General features: G+C 37.8%; 1 protein-coding gene across 1 annotated transcript in view; it reads right to left on the reverse strand.

The window, feature by feature from the left end:
* The window catches only part of MALRD1 (MAM and LDL receptor class A domain containing 1), a 751478-nt gene that overhangs the window by 663622 nt on the left and 68401 nt on the right, over nucleotides 1-19455 (reverse strand). The window contains 3 exon segments of the mRNA XM_059404562.1: nucleotides 6047-6254; nucleotides 8886-8978; nucleotides 15195-15361. Coding sequence (XP_059260545.1) covers nucleotides 6047-6254; nucleotides 8886-8978; nucleotides 15195-15361 — 468 coding nt within the window.

A 19455-nucleotide genomic window follows, 5' to 3' on the forward strand; every position in this document is an offset into this window, starting at 1 on the left:
CTACACGTGACCATCTGGCAACTCTCCCCACCTGTGCGGCCACACGTGGTGCCCCATCAAGTCTCCACGTTAAGTGTCTTTTCTCCAAAAGAGGAAAACTTCTGGAGGTGAAGGATAAAGATCAGATGTCTGCGTATTCCAAACTCAGATTGTATACATTAATTATGTGTATTGTTGTATGTCAATTATACCTCAATAAAGCTTTTTAAAAATTTATCGTTTGATGGTGTAGTGATGCTCTTAGGAATTAGTTACAGGAGTTATAGCTTCTGTTAAAGATCCGCCAGCTGGTTTGCCTTAAGTCCACTTTTTTTTTTTTTTTTTAAGATTTTACTTAGGGACGCCTGGGTGGCTCAGTCCCTAAGCGTCTGCCTTCAGGTGAAGTCGTGATCCCACCATCCTAGGATGGAGCCCCCCATCTGGCTCCCAGCTAGGCGGGAAGCCTGATTTCCCTCTTCCACTCCCCCTGCTCCTGTTCCTGCTCTCGCTCTCTCTCGCTGTCAGGTAAATAAATAAAACATTTGAAAAAAGAAAAAAAAATTATTTATTCGACACAGAGAAAAAGCGCACAAGTATAGGGGAGGGGCTGAGGGAGGACCAAGCAAGGAGCCGCATGTGGGGCTGATCCCAGGACTCTGGGATCATGACCTTAACCTAAGGCAGACAATCAGCTAGCTGAGCTACACAGGCACCCTGCCTTGAGTCTACTTTATATACGCCATCTGTTTTCCTCTCAGCGGTCTTTTCATTTCTGAAGGTTATTTGGCACAGTGGTACTCAAACTTTAACATGCAGAGGAACCACCTGAGACACTGTTAATAGGCAACTTTTGGTTCGGTAAGATTGTGATGCAGCCTGAGGTTCCTATTCAAAAGAGCTCCCAGATGATGCTAATGCTACTGGCCCACAACGCATAGTAGCAAAACACAAGCAACACTCCTTTTCATTTCCAATTAACTGCCTCAGAAAAGGCATGGGGCTAAAGGCTGTCAACTACCTTTATTAAAAGTATCTAGAATTAAGAGGCACTTGGTAATAAAAAATACCTGAGTGAGTGTGCCTTTGGGGACAAGCACGCAGACAACAATACCAACTAACAACATCCATCAGTTAATATTACTGAGTCTCCAGTAAGAACTCCTGGTGGTATTCAACCTGCATGTATGAGCTCCACTCAGAGATCCATCCTAAAGTGGGATGAGAAGGAGGTATACAAGCATGTTTCATTAGCTTCACGAACTGGGGAATTCTAAGAAGAGTTTGCATTACAAATTCCACTTGTAAAATACAAACCTAAAAGTACGTGTAGAATCAGGGGGCCTGAGAAGCTCAGTTGAGTTAGTGAGGACATGATCTCAGGGTGGGAAAATCAGTCCTGGCTCCCCACTCTACACTGATTCTGCTTGAGATTCCCTTTACCCCCCTTTACTCTTGAACACGTGTATGCTCTCGCTCTCTCTCTCTCAAATAAATAAGTAAATGAAGTATATTTTTTTAAAGTATTGTAGAATGTTTCAAAATGGTTCTGAATTTTAAAGGGAAGTTTCTCCTATTTAGTAATAATATACATGCGCATGTGTATGTATGCACAAATGTATTAAATATCTTAATGCAGAAAATAATGTAGTATCAATTCAAATAATTCCATTGTTCTATAAACAATTTCCTTAAAACAAACATGATTGTACAAATATTGACATGAAATACTCATGTATACTCATATATATTTTGATACTCATATATCAAAATATATAGATAAACATGCATCAAAATACATATTTTATAATATGCAATATGCCTACATTGTCATATCATAACACTATAAGAAGTTGATTTCAAGCAAGCATGCCAGGTTTTCTTTGTTCAAATGAAGTTACATAATTTTGAAAATTATACACACTAACACTATTTGTTGATAACCATGGACAACTATCCTTCATTCAAAAAAAAGCAAATAGCAGAATGATGTCAAGATACACTCCACTGGAAAAATCCTAAATATGTAACCAATGAAACTTCAACAGAGGAAGAGAAATGGGAAAATATGTTCAAAATCAAATGCTAAAGTATCTACTAATACTCCAGGTGGAATTTGATTAAGAAAACCAATTAAAAGGAGAGGATAAAGAACGCTTTGTTGGGGGGAGGGGAAAGAAAAAAAAGTGTCAATATGTACAAGTGAAAAGAGGAAATATATTTACTTTCAGTTAAAGTGAGAATAATGCAAACCATTAGAAAGGTGAATCCCTCCAGAGAAATGGACCAAATTGTGAGAAATTTTAAAGCACAGAAAAGAAACAGACACTCATATTAGAGATAGTGAATTGCCCTCACATGTTTTTTTGAATGAAAAAAGACAGCACCCAAAAATTCCATGGAGATCATATTGAGAAGTAGATTATTTTGTTTACGACTAGTGTTAAAACTAGGTGTCAGAGGCAGGCCCCTGGCCAGGGCGGCCTCCGCCTTTAAAAGATGGCACCTGGCTAGTTGCCAGGTTAGGATTGCCTCCTGAGACTAAGCGGAACGCCCAAAGAGGAAGTAAACAGCATTGGTTGCTAGCGAAGTTGTTCGTTTAGGTGCACAGCCTGATTCGCTCCCTCCTGTACCCTGCTCGCTGATTGGTCATGTAAGCGTATATAAGTGTGTAGACTTGCGGAAATAAAGAGAGAGAAGATGCATCCGAACCAGGCTTCTTGTCGTCCTTGCGGGTCGAGGGTGATAAATGGTGCCGAAACCCGGGAACTAAATAAAGGAATCTTGCAAGGTAATCCGCAGGAAAGCGGGGAGTAAAGGTCCGCAGGTAAGCGGGGACATTAGCCACGTTCAAAAGTGGGAATTCTGCAGTAAAGCGGGGAGTAAAGGTCGACGGAAGTATATGCGTGTAAAAAGTTAATGTGTTAGTTAGTGTCTTTAACGTCCGTGTCTGTTGTCTGTGTGTTCATAATGGGATCTGAAGTATCTAAAGTGCAGTTGGAAGGGTCTTTAAAAGACCTGCTGAAGGGGTGCCTGGGTGGCTCAGTGGGTTAAGCCGCTGCCTTCGGCTCGGGTCATGATCTCAGGGTCCTGGGATCGAGTCCCGCGTCAGGCTCTCTGCTCAGCAGGGAGCCTGCTTCCTTCTCTCTCTCTCTCTGCCTGCCTCTCAGTGTACTTGTAATTTCTCTCTGTCAAATAAATAAATAAAATCTTTAAAAAAAAAAAAAAAAGACCTGCTGAAAGCCAATGGAACTCCACTAAAAGCAAAAACTGCTCCGGCCTTTTTGAATACAGTGGAAAAGGAGGCTCCATGGTTCCTAGATGAAGGCTTGCTAAACATACCTCAATGGGACCACCTGTGATCCAGGGTTTGGCCCCTGTGAAACCTATTAATGCCTCGGGGCCATATCAACCTTTTAAGTTGCCCAGGTGCACCAATAACAGGGTATGGCCACCGGAGTGGTCTGGATGTCAGAGTACCTTGCGCTCAGTTTACATCAATGAAATGCATAGCTTTACATTCACTCCACGCTTTCCTACTTATAAAAATAATACCTTTACAGGGTACAATTATTCCTTTCAAAATCCAAAGCAAGGCAATTCCTCCTCTCCCTTTGATGCATGGCAGGTCTGTAACTTGCTAGGAGCATGTACTGATATCTCAGCAGTGTTCATGTTAAATGGTGGCAAATTCCTCAACTGTTTTTATAAACAAAATGACTGTAGTACCTTTGAGACAACAGTTAATGTGTCTTGTCCCAATAATATTACTTATCAGCCCACTCCCATATGCGTCTCGCCACTGTTCCTTTTCCTCGTAACAAGTGCTAGCGAGCTGAATGATACGTTGAATTGCACTAAGAATTGCTATCTTTCCCAGTGCTGGAAGGTTACAGCCTTCAAGCTGGCTGTGATTATGCGTATCCCTACCCATGTTCCTATCCCAGTTTCCATTCCAGAGGACAAGTTACTGGTGGTGCTATCCAAAAGAAAAGAGATTTTGGTATCACAGCCGCCATTGTGACAGCATTGTCTATATCTACAGCAGCTGACACGGCAGCAGCAGTCTCACTTGCTACAACTATACCCACTGCGGAAGCTGTGAACACCCTTGCAGAAGGAACGGCAGCTGCCCTTCAAACACAGACTCAGATCAATGCATATCTGCAAGCAGGAATCCTGATAGTCAACAAGAGAGTGGATTTGGTTCAAGAACAAGTGGACATATTGGGGGCCCTATTGGGACTGGGATGTGTAGCACCCTTCCCGGCAATTTGTGTAACTCCCATAGCCTATACTAATATGAGTGACTTACAGAATGTCTCTCGACAGCTCTCCCAATACTTGCGGGGGAATTAGTCTGCAGAATTCCAAAACTACACTCAGCACCTGCTACTAGGCATAACAAGGATAAATAACACCAGAGTTAAGCTTGCAACCTTCCCAGAGATAATCAAAACATTGCAAGACATGTTAACCTTTACGAAACAATGGGCTAACGTAATTGGTTTGACAATCCTCGTAGTGGGCTTGATTCTACTAGTAAGGAAACTGCAAATTTGGAGGCGACAGCAACCTAGGCAACAGCAAGCCATGGTGCAGGCCTTGTTAGCCATCGAGGCTGGAACATCCCCCCAAGTGTGGCTAAGTATGCTGGATCGGTAGTCAATGACGGGTAAGATTGGTGGGGGAAATATACCAACCTAAGACAGGACGCAAATCATTGATATCTGCCGTCTGATGACGGGTAAGGATATTCCCCGCCACTGACCACCTAAGACAGGCACGATCCCTGCCATAAAAGAAAAAAGGGGGAGATGTCGGAGGCAGGCCCCTGGCCAGGGCGGCCTCCGCCATTAAAAGATGGCGCCTGGCTAGTTGCCAGGTTAGGATTGCCTCGTGAGACTAAGCAGAACGCCCAAAGAGGAGGTAAACAGCATTGGTTGCTAGCGAAGTTGTTCGTTTAGGTGCACAGCCTGATTCGCTCCCTCCTGTACCCTGCTCACTGATTGGTCATGTAAACGTATATAAGTGTGTAGACTTGCGGAAATAGAGAAGATACATCTGAACTGGGGCTTCTTGTCGTCCTTGCGGGTCGAGGGTGATATGAGGAATCAATGGTGCTGTTTACAAACAAGCAGAGGAGTCTTCCCTCACTTACTCATCTCCTCTTTCCTGTATCTCTTTCTATTGTTCTTAATAAAATCCCTCCCCATCAATAGAAGCATTTTGTACAAAGAACTTCTCATTAAAAAGGTGACACATTTATCTTGTTGCAATATTTTTCTCTTGTTCAACAACACACATCACTAAAATAAAACAGTGCAGCAAAATAAATGTCAAATTTTTAATAATTAAGAAAACCCACTTGTTTGCGATATGGGATTTGGATTCATTTAGTTAGAATCCATCATTTCCAGAGACACACGTATCTTAGTTGCTAAGTTACCTCAGATGAGAACCATCATGTGGGCTGTAAATTAAATTATATTTCCTTTCAAATACAACTAGGTTTGAATAATAATGGGATTTCTAGTCATCATTCCTATCAAAGACTCTCCATAAAAGTCCTAAAAGGCAGCTGTTGGACCTAAATTGTACCCAGTCATGAATCCAACCATGGATGACATGATTTCTATAGTCCTCATGGCTGCCTAGAAGGCAGTGACAGCTCTTCCTCTTAAACCCCTCCCCACAGCCTTCTACATAAGAGGTCAGAATGGAAGATGCCCTATACTTAGTAAAGGTCAGCAATCCATAATATATTTCTCCCAAGGGAAAAGTATAAAGAGGTTCCCTCTCCCACCCATTTTCCTTTTTAACCGATACACACACACACACACACACACACACGCGCGCGCGCGCCATGTTGCCGTGTTAATAAAAAACACCAAAGCCTATATTAGCATAGAGACCCCCCTCCAAAGGACAGTGCTAATAGCTGCAGACTGGGAATGTGTATTCATTTCATGTTATACATACTAACTTTAACTCACTCGAAGCAAAGACTTAAATCCAAACACAGTCATGAATGTGAGCATGTGAACAAGTAAACCATTAATTCACTTACAGCAAGTTGTTGGGTCTTCATCACTGTCATCAGAACAGTCTGGATGAGAGTCACAGACCGATTCTTGGGAAATGCATTGGCCACTGGCACAAGTGAACTCATCCTTAGGGCAAAGCCTTCTAGGTGGGGCAAGTGCACAGGCATAGACCCAGAGCTGATGCATCCCAATGAAACCTTTCTGGCTCAGAAGAGTGCCTTCAAATATAATCTTAAAAAAGCAAAACGTGAACAATTTATGAGTTTATAATCTCCTTTAAAGGACCCGTCCAAAAAGGAATAATAGACATTTAATAATTACCGAGACAAATACCTATTAAAAGAGCCAGCAAATACAACCACCAAAGTTCCTACTTGGGAAACCTGACTCACACGTGTATTTGATCTGAATGGAAAAAACCCTACATTTAGTAAAGTTCAGCAATCCATAATATATGTCCCCAAGGGGAAAAGTATAAAGACATGGACACAGTAGATCCACTGAGGCCTCTGAGAAACCACTCATGATCCAATGAAATACAACATGCGACTTAAACCATGGGCCATGTCCCTGCCTGCTAACTTTTAACTTGGGCATCATCTTCATGGCTCTCTTTAACATGTAGGAAAACCAAAAAGCATTATCACTACTTATATAACAGGAGCTATAACTAGATCTGGTTTTTAAAGTACTGCATTTAGTGTTGGAATGCAGGCAGGGGAAGGTTAGACAAATAGTAAGGGACACAACAGATGAACAGAAAACATAAAAGACTAAATATAAAAATCTATTTTCACAAAAGAAGAATTTCTCTAATAATCAAAGAAGCGCCAATTAAAAAAAATAAATCTCATTTTCTCCAGTCAAATTACTAGCTTTTTTGGAGATATGCAACATTAGCAAGTGAAACAACCATCCTTTCTAGTCCAATGTAAAATACTATATCAAAGTATTAATGTTCCTTGAGGTTCCACCAAAAGCAAAGGTTGGCTAACACCAGACAGAAGGAGAGGTATGAATAGCTGACTTTACCAAGTAACTAATTCTCTCCTGTCCAATAGGGTGGCCACAACTACAAAGGGCGATTTCAAATTAAATTAACTAAAATAAAATTAAAATTCAGTTCTTCAGTCATACTAACTTCATACTAACTTACTTGCAAAGTAACTTCAGCCAGTCACTTTGCAAGTGTTCAGCAAGTCTTCCATGCCTACCTTCTACCATATTTGAGAGCACAGATACTTATATTTTCCCCTAGAACAGAAAATACTATTGAACAGCAAGGAACTAGGTAGTTTGTGTATAAATAAGATACTAGGAAGAAAGATTAATTCCTTTTCATTTTTTCCAGCTGAAAGTTTCTGGATAGGTTTTCTCCTTTGCAAAAATATGAGGAAAAAATATATATATATATATTTGTTAAGGATTATGTCTTAGTTTGCAAATATATTTAACAATTTAGTCCAGAAGATACTATATTCAAATCATATCTAATAATAGGAAACCTATATGCTGCTATATACATTCCCCATAGTGAATATCATAGTATAATTATGTATAAATTATTGGACCTACAGCCATATATGTTTATAGCAGCAAGAGATTAGGGATGCAAAAATGACATTTGGGTTTCAAAAATTTAGATTGGGTTTCAAAAATTGATGCATTTAAACTCAGATTTGAAAAAGGTGCTATTATTGAAAGTTAATTACATTTAATATGCACTTGGAAATCTAGAATAACTCCCAAATTACTCTCTTTTTATTTTGTTTTATCTTTGAACTAAATAACAAGACCAACTTTAATATTCAGTTTACATAAAAGAATGAAACTCCAATCATTTAGTACCTCTTTCAGAAGTTATAAAGATAAATATCAGCTTAGAAAATTAAAATAGTGTCAAATATTAATTCAATTGGCTATGATATAAACCTCAACTCCGCTGTGATTAATACAAAAATGCTATGGTTCAGAAATTCCAATCTCAGCAGTAAATGGGATTCTAAAAATCTGTATGGGTTACAGTTCAGTATCACTTGGGTTCTCCCTTTCAGCACCTAGAAAAATGTATATATGCGATATTACCATAAAGGAATGAAATTGGTTTCATGAGCCACATGTACAATCTTATTATTTTATACTCACAGCCCAGCATAAGCATATTCATACACTCTTCATATAACAAAAAAGAATGGAATTTTAAATAAAATACTACACTTTAAAAGTAAAATTATAAATAACAATAATACCACTTACTTAAATGTTGATCACACTGACATTACTACATTTTGCAATGTTGCTAGGATATTAGGAAAGAAGGAAATGATGAACAAGCATTTAATAGGAAAGCTAAAAAAAAGTTATCAGATATATTTTTCTGCACAATCTCAACTCTATATACAATACAAAATCCCAAGTTCATTTTCTTAAGAGACCATATTCCCACTGGGCACATGTATATTTCAGATATATCTTTGCACAGGTAGATATAACCGTATTTTATAAAGATACGAATTACTGCCTTCAAAACATTTGTATGGTTTTTACTGGTTTTCAATGCCAATTTATTTTTTATCTGCTTCGTAATGATATTTTCTTCCTTGTTGGCAATGCATGGTGTTGGGGTTAGAGAGGGTAGAGGAGAGCCCATGTACAATGAAGAAGCTTTATACAGGAGTAACGGGGCAGGGGAAAGACTAAGTACAATGAAAGGAAGTAGGCAATTGCTCTCTCCAAATACACAAATCTACATCCTTAATCTAAGTCCTAACTTAAATTTAGCAATGGGTGATAAAATTCACTACTGCAAAGCTACCAGTGTAACTTATGATATAAAAGAATACTTGTTTTTCCATTGTGTACCTTAAACGTCTTCAGGCTTTCTGGTATTAACACCTCTGCTTTCACCCATTTTCCATCAGTTGATGTGTTGTGTATCCAAAATACTTCTTCTTCCTTCGATTCAAATGAAACGACATTAGTCATTCCCCAAATCCTACCCTCATGGTTCCATATGTACTCTCTCAATTACATTTCAGTAGAGTTTACCCTACCTGCACCACACCAAGTACTAGGAAGCCTAAAGTATTGGTAAAAAGGTATATGACCTTTTTTAAAGGAACAATAAAATGGAGGGAGGGAAGGAAGAAAAGGCAGAGCCTAGAGGATATTTGGGACAGTGAAAATACTCTGTACGATAACATAGGATGGACATATGTCATTAAACATTTATCCAAATGCGTGGGACGTGCAAAACCAAGCCAGAGCCCTAATGTAAACTATGGACTTTCAGTGATAATGACATGTCAATGCTGGTTCATCATTTATCACAAAGGTACCACTCTCAGGGAGGACTGGTAATGGGGAGGCGCTGCATGTGTGGGGACAGGAGGAAAATGGGAAATCTCTGTACTTGCCCCCTAATTTTGCTAGGAAACTAAAACTTCTCTATAAAAACAGTCTATTTTTTATTTTAAGATTTTATTTATTTACTTGACAGAGAGAGAGATCACAAGCAGGCAGAGAGGCAGGCAGAGAGAGAGAGGGGGAAGCAGGCTCCCCACCGAGCAGGGAGCCTGATTTGGAGCTCCATCCCAGGACCCTGAGATCATGACCTGAGCCAAAGGCAGAGGCTCAACCCTAAAAACAGTCTTTAAAAAAAAAATAAGGAAATGAAGCATATCTATATAGTAAATCTGTTCATTTTTTTATGATGGCAAGTAAGGACAGAACAAACATTTAAAAAGATTTTTTTTTTTAAGATTTGTATTTATTTATTTGACAGACAGAGATCAGAAGTAGGCAGAGAGGCAGGCAGAGAAAGAGAGAGGAGGAAGCCGGCTCCCTGCTGAGGGGAGCCAGATGCAGGCTAGATCCCAGAACCCCTGGAATCATGACCTGAGCCTAAGGCAGAGGCTTTAACCCACTGAGCCACCCAGATGCCCCTTAAAAAGAATTTTAAATAAAGTACTTCAAAAATACAAATTTAAATAGGAATTCATACTGCCAGCTACTTTAATGTTAGTCCCAATAATATTACTACGTTTTATTATATTGCCAAGACATTAGAAAAGAAATGACAGGCAAACACTTAATATGGAAGTTTAAAAAAACAATGTTATCAGGTATATTTTTCTGCACAATCTCAATAAATTGACATACTTTTTTTTCCCTATGGGAGAATTCATTCCAAGTTCCAAACAATACAGTTATTTTCTGGAGATTATATTTCTACTTGACTCTCTTGTCATTCTATCAGACCTTTTTGTGCCGTCTAGAGTTCGCTATGTCATGCATCTGTGAAATGATCATTTTCCAGGTGGCAAAGTGTATGCAAAATTATGTTTCCACTATACACTATAAGGTAAGATATTTAATAAAATTCCATAATGTAGTCCAAAGTTTTGCCTATTTTATTGTGCTTTATGATCTATGTCCATGCTTTTATGCTCTGAAATAATAAATTCTTTAGATTCTACCAAACATATAAGTTCATTTGACAATTCCTTGGTAAAGACAGCCCAGATTATTTGTAATATTTACCCAATGGATGCATTCATTTTTTTTGTGTATCAGTATAGCAAAAATGCAACCTGGCATAAATATGTCTCAGGTTGAGCTCTGAGACTCAACCTGGCATAAATATGTCTCAGGTTGAGCTCTGAGACTGTGCCCTCCTTCTACTGTAGGATAGAAGACAGCACTGGAAGGTGACATCTCATTGTAATTCAAATGACACATGACACTTGGACTTTTTTCAGACTCTCGCAAGCATCAATCTTCCCTCAGCTTCTCTTATTTCATTCATAACCAACATTTTCTAAAAATGAATCTATTCCCAACTTAGTCCTTTACCCTCTGATGTCTACTCCAATTTCCAAGTCTTAAATATTTCAGAAGATAGTCTAAACCCATTAAAATGTACTTCATTTTATTACTTCTTCATATCAACTGTTAAGACTTCGACAAGAGAGTGAAACGTCCATGGTAGACGTATTTTCAGCTGAGAGCTTCTGGGTCACTTCAGGAGGAAGTGGAGTTATACACAGTTGGGACACACAACTAATTTTTCTTGGAATAATTTCCTATGCAACTTCAACTATTTAGCCTCGAGACACTTATCTCTTGCACAGACGCTTTAAGTGACACTCTTGGCAAGTTTCATTCATCATATCCCTTCACTTTCCATCTTACGAAAATAACTTAAGAGAATTTGTGCTCTTTTTTCACAATGACTAATTAATTCCCCTCTACTCTACCCGAAGAAGAATGTGTTTACATTTTTTTGAAAAGTGAGCAGAATTTTTTCTAAATTTAAATGGCTTTTTGTACTCTAAGTTAATGGTATGTTATGAAATACAGATCTTTTCTATCACAGTTTCCTGTCTGACAACACAAGTAATAAAAAAGAAAAAGAGTTTACTTCAACTAAATAAAAGCAGCTTTTATTTTATTCTGTCCTAACTCTCAGACTCTTCTTACCTAGTTACTTTCAACAGGTATCTATGTAAGAAAGAAACCCTCGGCTCAGAAAAAACTTTCAAGTGATGTTTTAATTTTCTATTATCTTATAATCAATCAATCAATCAATCAATTTTTTTAAGTATCTTTACTCCCCTAGACTAGCATCAATAATGCCATTTTACCTTTTAAGGAAAGAATTGTTCTATCTCCTAAGAGACCTGAGCTTATCCTTCCCTCTGCCAGTGAAGAAATCAAAGGTCCCAATTTCCAGCTTATTTTTTTGTTCTTTTATTTTTTTTTAAAGATTTTATTTATTTATTTGATAGAGAGAGATCACAAGTAGGCAGAGAGGCAGGCAGAGAGAGAGGAGGAAGCAGGCTCCCTGCTGAGCAGCGAGCCCGATGCAGGACTCGATCCCAGGACGCTGAGATCATGACCTGAGCCGAAGGCAGCGGCTTAACCCACTGAGCCACTCAGGCACCCTTTTTTGTTCTTTTAAAACTATTTTTGAGGGGTGCCTGGGTGGCTCAGTCTTGGTTAAGCACCTGCCGTTTGTCCAGGTCATGCTCCCAGGGTTCTAGGATGGAGCCCTGCATCAGGCTCCCTACTCAGCAGGGAGTCTGTTTCTGCTTCTCCCTTTGCCCCTCCCCCTACTTATATACTCTCTCACTTGCTCTGCTCACTCTGCTCTCTCCCTCTCTCTCTCTCTCAAATAAATAAATTAAAACAAATTAACTACTTTTGATTAAATGCAGGAACAGGAACATGTACTTTAGCAAAGACTTTCCTTCGAGGATAGCTTATGATGGGTTTTCCTTTTTATAAACAGTATCGGGGTGCCTGGCTCAGTGGGGTAAGCCTCTGCCTTCGGCTCAGGTCATGATCTCAGCATCCTGGGATCAAGCCCCACATCAAGCTCTCTGCTTGGTAGGGTGCCTGCTCCCCGAAACCCTGCCCCTGTCTACCTCTCTGACTGCTTGTGATCTCTGTCTGTCAAATAAATTTTTAAAAATCTAAAAATGGATAAATAAATAAATAAATAAAACAGTATCATATGAGAAAAGATACGTTCTAAGGCATTTTCTTCCCTGCCCCAGCTATGTGTTCTTCCTATTTGTCACCGGCAATTTTTAAAATATCTAAAAGATACCATAAGCTGGGCACCTCGCTATCCTTGGCTCACTGACGTGGAAACTCTCTTCAGGATAAAGGATAGGCTGTTGCTAAGATTATTATTTTATAGAAGATAGAGACCTAATCTCAAGGACGGTGATATGGTACAAACTAGAACGGCTACACACTTAAGCTGATCCTAACAGAGTCAACTTTTTATTTAACAACTTGTCTTTTACCTGTGTTATCTACTTCTTAAGGTCTGATGTCCTCTGAAAATATAGAAAAAACTACCTTCACCATCTTTCCTAGGTATTCCTTGATTTACCTGCACATATCCTAAGGGTTGTTGTCTACATTCTATTCATGGAAGATTTAAATGATCATTTCATGAAGTGCTAATTTTTTAAACGATAGGTTTGGAGTCCTTTTTAACTTTGTGATAAAACATGAGCTTAAAACTTAAATGTATTTTGATGCAGGTTTTCCATTAGTGACCAGTATGTTATACATTATATGTAGAGATCAGAGCCAATAGTATGAAAGAAAAAACAGGAGATTGCCTTGCAGAATACTGGGTAAACTAATAAACAAAACATCGCTCAGTGCTCTGAGATGTATGCCCCCACCGGTTCTAATTAATACATTAGGTCAGTTCTCCATGACTAACTTCTTTTCTTATAATGTGGGAGATGGAGCTCTGATAATTCTATTCGTATTATATGATGTGGTGTCTGGAGTCAATTTGTTTATAATCTTTTCTTATATAGTCCCAAAGTTTATAATCCATCACTGATGTTCAGGATAGATCAAAATAATTTTTAGGATTGGGAGCCATATTGAACAAATTTCTACTCAAATTTAAGATAACTCATTCAACATTCAGTGAATAGTAATTACCTGTCATGTGAAAAGCACTATCATAGGAACATATATTTTTTTAAAGACTTTATTTATTCGTTTGAGAGAGAAAAAGAGAACACGAGCACAAGCAGGGTGGAGAAGGGTAGAGGGAGAAGCAGACTCCCCACTGATCAGGAAGCCTGATGCGGCACTCAATCCCAGCACTCTGGGATTATGACCTGAGCCAAAGGCTGATGCTTAACTGACTGAGCCACCTAGTCACGCAGGGCCATACATTTTTTAAAGCACCTTTAACTGTAACATAAACTCAACAAAATTATTCTACTGTCAAATGCTACCATAAAAATGTCACCAAAATATAACATACTTATAGAATGATAGAAATTGTATCTCATCCATAAAAACAAACAAATTATATTAGGCCATCAAATGAGCCTATTCTTCTAATTTCATGCTTTAGAACACTGTGAATGTTTTGGAAAAGAAGAGGTAGAAGAAAAAAGACTGGGCATGAAGAAAATGATACAAAAGAAAAAGAGAACAGTGATGTGATAGAACCAGGAAAAAAAAATAGAGAATCCCTTTTGAATTTTCAATTCTCCCAGTAATAGGCAGCTACTAGGTCATATCTAAGGATTAATTATGATTGCACTTCAGACTTCAGAAGCAAACAAAACAGAAGAAAATGTTATTGACAGATGGTCTGTGATACTTGATAAGAATAGATGGTAAATAAACTTTTGTGGGAAAATGAATCTGGCCAATATGAGGAGGAAGTGTCAACTTGATTTATTCAAAGCATCTGAAGCCAAAAGAATCTGACTTGGATATTTTTACTATCTTCCTTTTTCCTTTCAGAATTCCTGCAATTATAGTCAAATGTTTCCCATTGCTAGAATGACCACTATTTATGCCTGTGATTTTTAAAAAATTCCATCTATTAATAAATTTTCTTCACAATAGAAATTCTCAAAGTGCCTCTGATATTTTTCCACTTGTGGAGGATTGTTTTCAGTTAAAGTTAGGTATATAAAATTAAAAAAAAAGCTTAGATTTGTTTTATTTGCTAGCATAACCACTGCAACTTTCATTCAACCCAGTGAGCCATTTTTGCCCATTCCAATGACTCATTTGTTTGTATTTAATCAGTAATTACCAGTCTCTAAAATTGTATCTGCTGGTACCATAACAAGTAATTTGTTTCCATCATAATTATAGATCTAGTGATATATGGACCTAAAATCCAAAACAGATCCCATCAGAAAGTCAATATGAGCCCATAATACAGAATCTCAAATATCTCATTTTTATTCGACCTATAGTTTCTTTAATATACTTTCATGAATTTTTAATGATTTTGTAAAATAATATTATACAAATTATCACATTATATTTTCTATATGATGGTTGTTTTTTTGTTTGTTTGTTTGTTTTTTTAATAGGCTCCATTCTCATCATGGAGCCAAACACTGGTATTGAACTCACAACCTGAGATCAAGTCCTGAGTTGAGATCAAGAGTAGGACATTTAGCCAAGTGAGCCACCCAGGCACACCTACATCACAGTAGGTCTTAAATCAGGTTCTTAATATTTCTTTTCAAAGGTATACTAAATAAAGTCAAGTTAAAGAATACCTAAAGCCTACACACAAATGAGAAATAGAAACGCAAGTTGCCAAATAGAAATTTCACTTATTAAATGAATTTGAGATAAATGTAAGTTTCTTCTCACCTTATTATTGTATAGTCCTACTCTCAGAACACTGTTTTCCATGGAATAATAGAATTGAAGATGGCAGCTCTTGCCCAGGCAGTGACACAGAGAGCTATTTAAATAGGCTTTGCTGTCTAACTGGTTAAGAGTAGAAGCATCCTTAGCTCCTAACCAGATATAGTAACCTGAAAAATAAAGGAAAAGGGAGCAATTTAGGAAAAAATGAGCTGCTTTCTGTTTGAACAAAATCATTGCTTTGTGGACTTTTCAAAATCAGGCTTGGAAGACAAATATTTTACTTAAAGGGATAGGATGTTTTATTCACTTATTTATTTATCCATTATTTTTAGGGATACGATGTTTTAAAATGATTGTGTCAACTACAAATTATAGGCTTTCATTTCTATATGTGATTTTTAAATGCACTGAAATCTGCTCCTAGTTCCTGAAATTAGGAAATTTCAATTCAATATTCTTTTAAAAAGATATCGACTGATATAAAAATCTCGTGCTACAAAATTATCATTTTCTTTTAAATGTCACACTGCAATCTTTTTTTAACCAAGAATTCCTCACCTTTCTTCCCAGAATTACTTCCCCTCTTATTTTTTTCTACTTCTTAGTTGTAGAATAATCTTTTTAGTTTAAGGGAATATAAACAGCCTTCTTTCTTACTCAACCACATGGAAGTATCAGATACCACAGTTCCATTAAACTGCAGGTATGGATTTTGTACTACATAAAAATATTGTCAATCAATTTTATCCCATCTGATACTTAAAACCAATTTGTATTATTTTTAAATTTAGTGATATATACAATGAAGAGATACAAAGATATTTCTATGCTCTTATAGCTTTTCAATAATGGTTTCCAATGTGTTATTTCTGTGTAAGTTAGTGAATATTCCTATAGTTTCTTAAAACTATGAATTTAAATTAGATAAAACTCTTATTTGCTGCAAAATGGAAGACTTTTAGGCAAAATACAATTTTAAGTTAACACTTTGCATCTAACTTATACACAAAGAAATGATAAATAAGCTAAAGACATATTTTTACAAAAGCTGAGACAGCTCAATTTCAACATAAAATATCTCAATAGTTAAGTAAAGAACAATTATACCAATTATACCAAAGGCTGACACCAAAGAACTCTGGAACTTTGAGATCAGCCCCAAGCTGTGGTAGCTTAGATTCTGACTAACTTGAATGCTGCAAACAAAAGCTGGAGGAAAAAACTCTCTCAATGAAGTCAAAGATTAGAGTTGGGGAATCCTGCTCAGAAACTGAGGTGGAACATATACCAACAGTCACTACCTTGCGCTATGACTAAGTGATAGGATGTGCAAAATTCCATGGATTATCACAAAGATGAAACCCTAAATTAGTATTGTTATTAGTCAAAGGGGGTCCTGTATAATAATAGGATAATATGATCCAAAGAACTGTAGGTCTCACACCTAATTTAAGATGTCTTTAGGGAAACCCAAAGACAACAGGTAAGACAAAAACAAGGATACCAGATGACATTCTAGCCTCAAACATCTACAGCTGTGGCAAAAAGTAGAGTCTAATCTCTAGCTACATAAAAATAATAGGTCATGCTAAATATTTATTGACCTTAATTCCCTTAATATAGCACTTCATGTCTGGCTTTCAACAAAACATTAGACAGCACACTGAAAGGCAAAAAAAAAAAAAATAGGGTTTGAGGAGAAAGAGTAAGTATCAGAACAAGACCCAGATATGGCAGGAATGTTGAAATTATCAGACTAAACATTTAAAACAACTATAATTAATAAGTTAAGAGCTCTAATGGAAAAAAAGTAGAAACATGCAAAAAAAGATAGATGATGTAGTCAGAGAGATGGAAGATGTAGTCAGAGAGATGGAAATTCTAAAAAAGAATAAAAAATACTAGAGACCAAAACAAAACACTATAACAGAAATGAAGATTGCCTTTAATAGGGTCCAACTCTTGATTTCAGCTTAGATCATGATCTCAGGATCATGAGATCAAGCCCCACACAGGGCTCCATGCTCACTTCAGAGTCAGTTTGAGATTCTCTCTCTCCCTTGCCCTCTGCCTCCCCCCCACATTCACGTGTGCACTCTCTCTGTCTCTCTAAAATAAATAGAACCTTTTAAAAATGAAGAATAAATAAACACTTTCTCAGACAAATGAAAATTGAGATAATTTGTAGCCAACAGACCTGTTTTGTAAGTAATGTTAGGAAAGAAAGACAGCAGCAGTGTAGGAGGACCCTAGGTTTACCTTGTCCCAGGAACACAACTAGATAACTATCAAATCACTATAAATACCCCAGAAACTGAGCCAAAGACTGACAGAACAAACTCCACAACTAAAGGGAGAGAAAAGGCCACACTGAAGAAGGTAGAAAGTGTGGAGATGTGGTTGAGAGCAGAAATGGTTGGTGGGTATTGCAGAGGGGAAGGAGCCATGGTCACTGAGAAGGGCAAGAGATAGAAGAGCACACAGGGTAATGCACAAAGAGAAAGTTTCCCCAAAGTCGTTGGCTTGGAAATGAAGAGGAGCTGAAGATTATGAGTTCTTGCACCTAGGAGGGCTTAAAGTCTGAAATTTTAAAGGTCAATGAGCTTGGCTGGGATAGAGCCCAGAGGTCACCACACTACTTCTGGAGAAAAGACAGGCAAACAACCTAAGGGAAAATAGTACAGAAGCACTGACCTACATTCGCTCTTCTCAGAGCACAGACCTGAAAGGCAGAGTTCACAGAGATGCCTCTCCAGAAACAAAGGAATTGGCTAGCGCCACTCCTGTGTTTATGCGCCAGCATAAACACAGAGCCCACCCAAGGGAAGCAGGATAACACCAACATTAGCTACCTAATTTGCTTACACTAAGCTTCATACCCACGAACTCTGACCGAACTACTCTTCTCAGTCAAGCATGCCTCAGTCCTAACACAGGAGCTCTTTCCTCATAACATGAGCACAAACCCCTGCTCACATCATGTCTCCTTGCCAGAGAGTTCTTCAGGGTCTCCATTCTGGTGAAAGTGGTGTCAGGTCTCACAAACAGACCGGAGCACTTCTAGTTAAAACTTGTCACATTCAGGCCAGGAACCAAACACTGCTCACAGCAGACAACAAGAGACTCTACAGATGACTGGCCTGAAGGATAGATCAACAAGAACACAACAGTGGAGTGCATTCAGGACATTCCAGAGATACTCCTTGAAGTCCCAGGACCTTGACACTACATGACCTCTTCTTCATGGTCATTAGATGCAAGAGGAGTCATAACTGGCTTTTCTAACACAGAGAAGAAGGCAGAGAGTTAGACAAAATGCCAAGATGGAGGAATTAATCCCAAATGAAAGAATAAAATAAGGCCACAGCCAGAAATATAAGTGAAGCAGATATAAGTAACAGACCTGACGAAGAATTTAAAACAACAATCAGAAGGATACTCATTGTGCTTGAGCAAAAAATAAAAGACATTAGTGAGACCCTTAACAAAGGGGGAGAGGAGTTAAAAAAGAATCAGAGATGAAGAATGCAATAAATGAGATTGGAAACAGACTTGAACAGCAGGCTAGAAGAAGCAGAGAAATGAATTAGTACTGTAGAAGGCAAAATAATGGAAAATAATGAAGCTGAACAAAAGAGAGGAAGAATTATGCAACAGAAAAATAGACGTAGGGAACGCAATGACTCCATCATTCACAATAACACTCAGAATTTAGGAGTCTTGGAAGAATCGAAGACTGAAAGGGGGGAAGGAATTTTCAAGAAGTAATAGTAAAAAACTTCCCTAGTCTGGGGAACAAAACAGATATCCAGATCCAGGAGGCATTGAGAATTCCCAGCAAAATCAACAAAATAGTCCCACACCAAAATATATTGTAATCAAATTTTTAAAATAGTTCAATACCAAAATATATTATAATTAAATTTTTAAAATATAGTAATAAAGAAAAAAATCTTAAAAGAAGTCTTTAACTTACAAAGGAAAACCCATAAGGCTAGGTAAAGATTTCTCAATAGAAACTGCAAGCCGGAAGAAAGAGGCATGACATATTCAACGTGCTGAATGGGAAAAATCTGCTGCCAAGGCTCTCCTTTAGAATAGCATAAACAATGAATTTTGGAATACTGAAAAAAAATTAATTTAATTTTTAAAAAATTTAAAAAGAGAGATAAAGAGTTTCCCTCACAAACAAAAACTAAAGAAGTCTGTGACCACTAAAACTACCCTGCAAGAAATATTAAACAGGAATCTTTGAGTACAA

The sequence above is a fragment of the Mustela nigripes genome, chromosome 6, assembly GCF_022355385.1.
Source record: "Mustela nigripes isolate SB6536 chromosome 6, MUSNIG.SB6536, whole genome shotgun sequence".
NCBI classification, from domain to species: Eukaryota; Metazoa; Chordata; class Mammalia; order Carnivora; family Mustelidae; genus Mustela; species Mustela nigripes.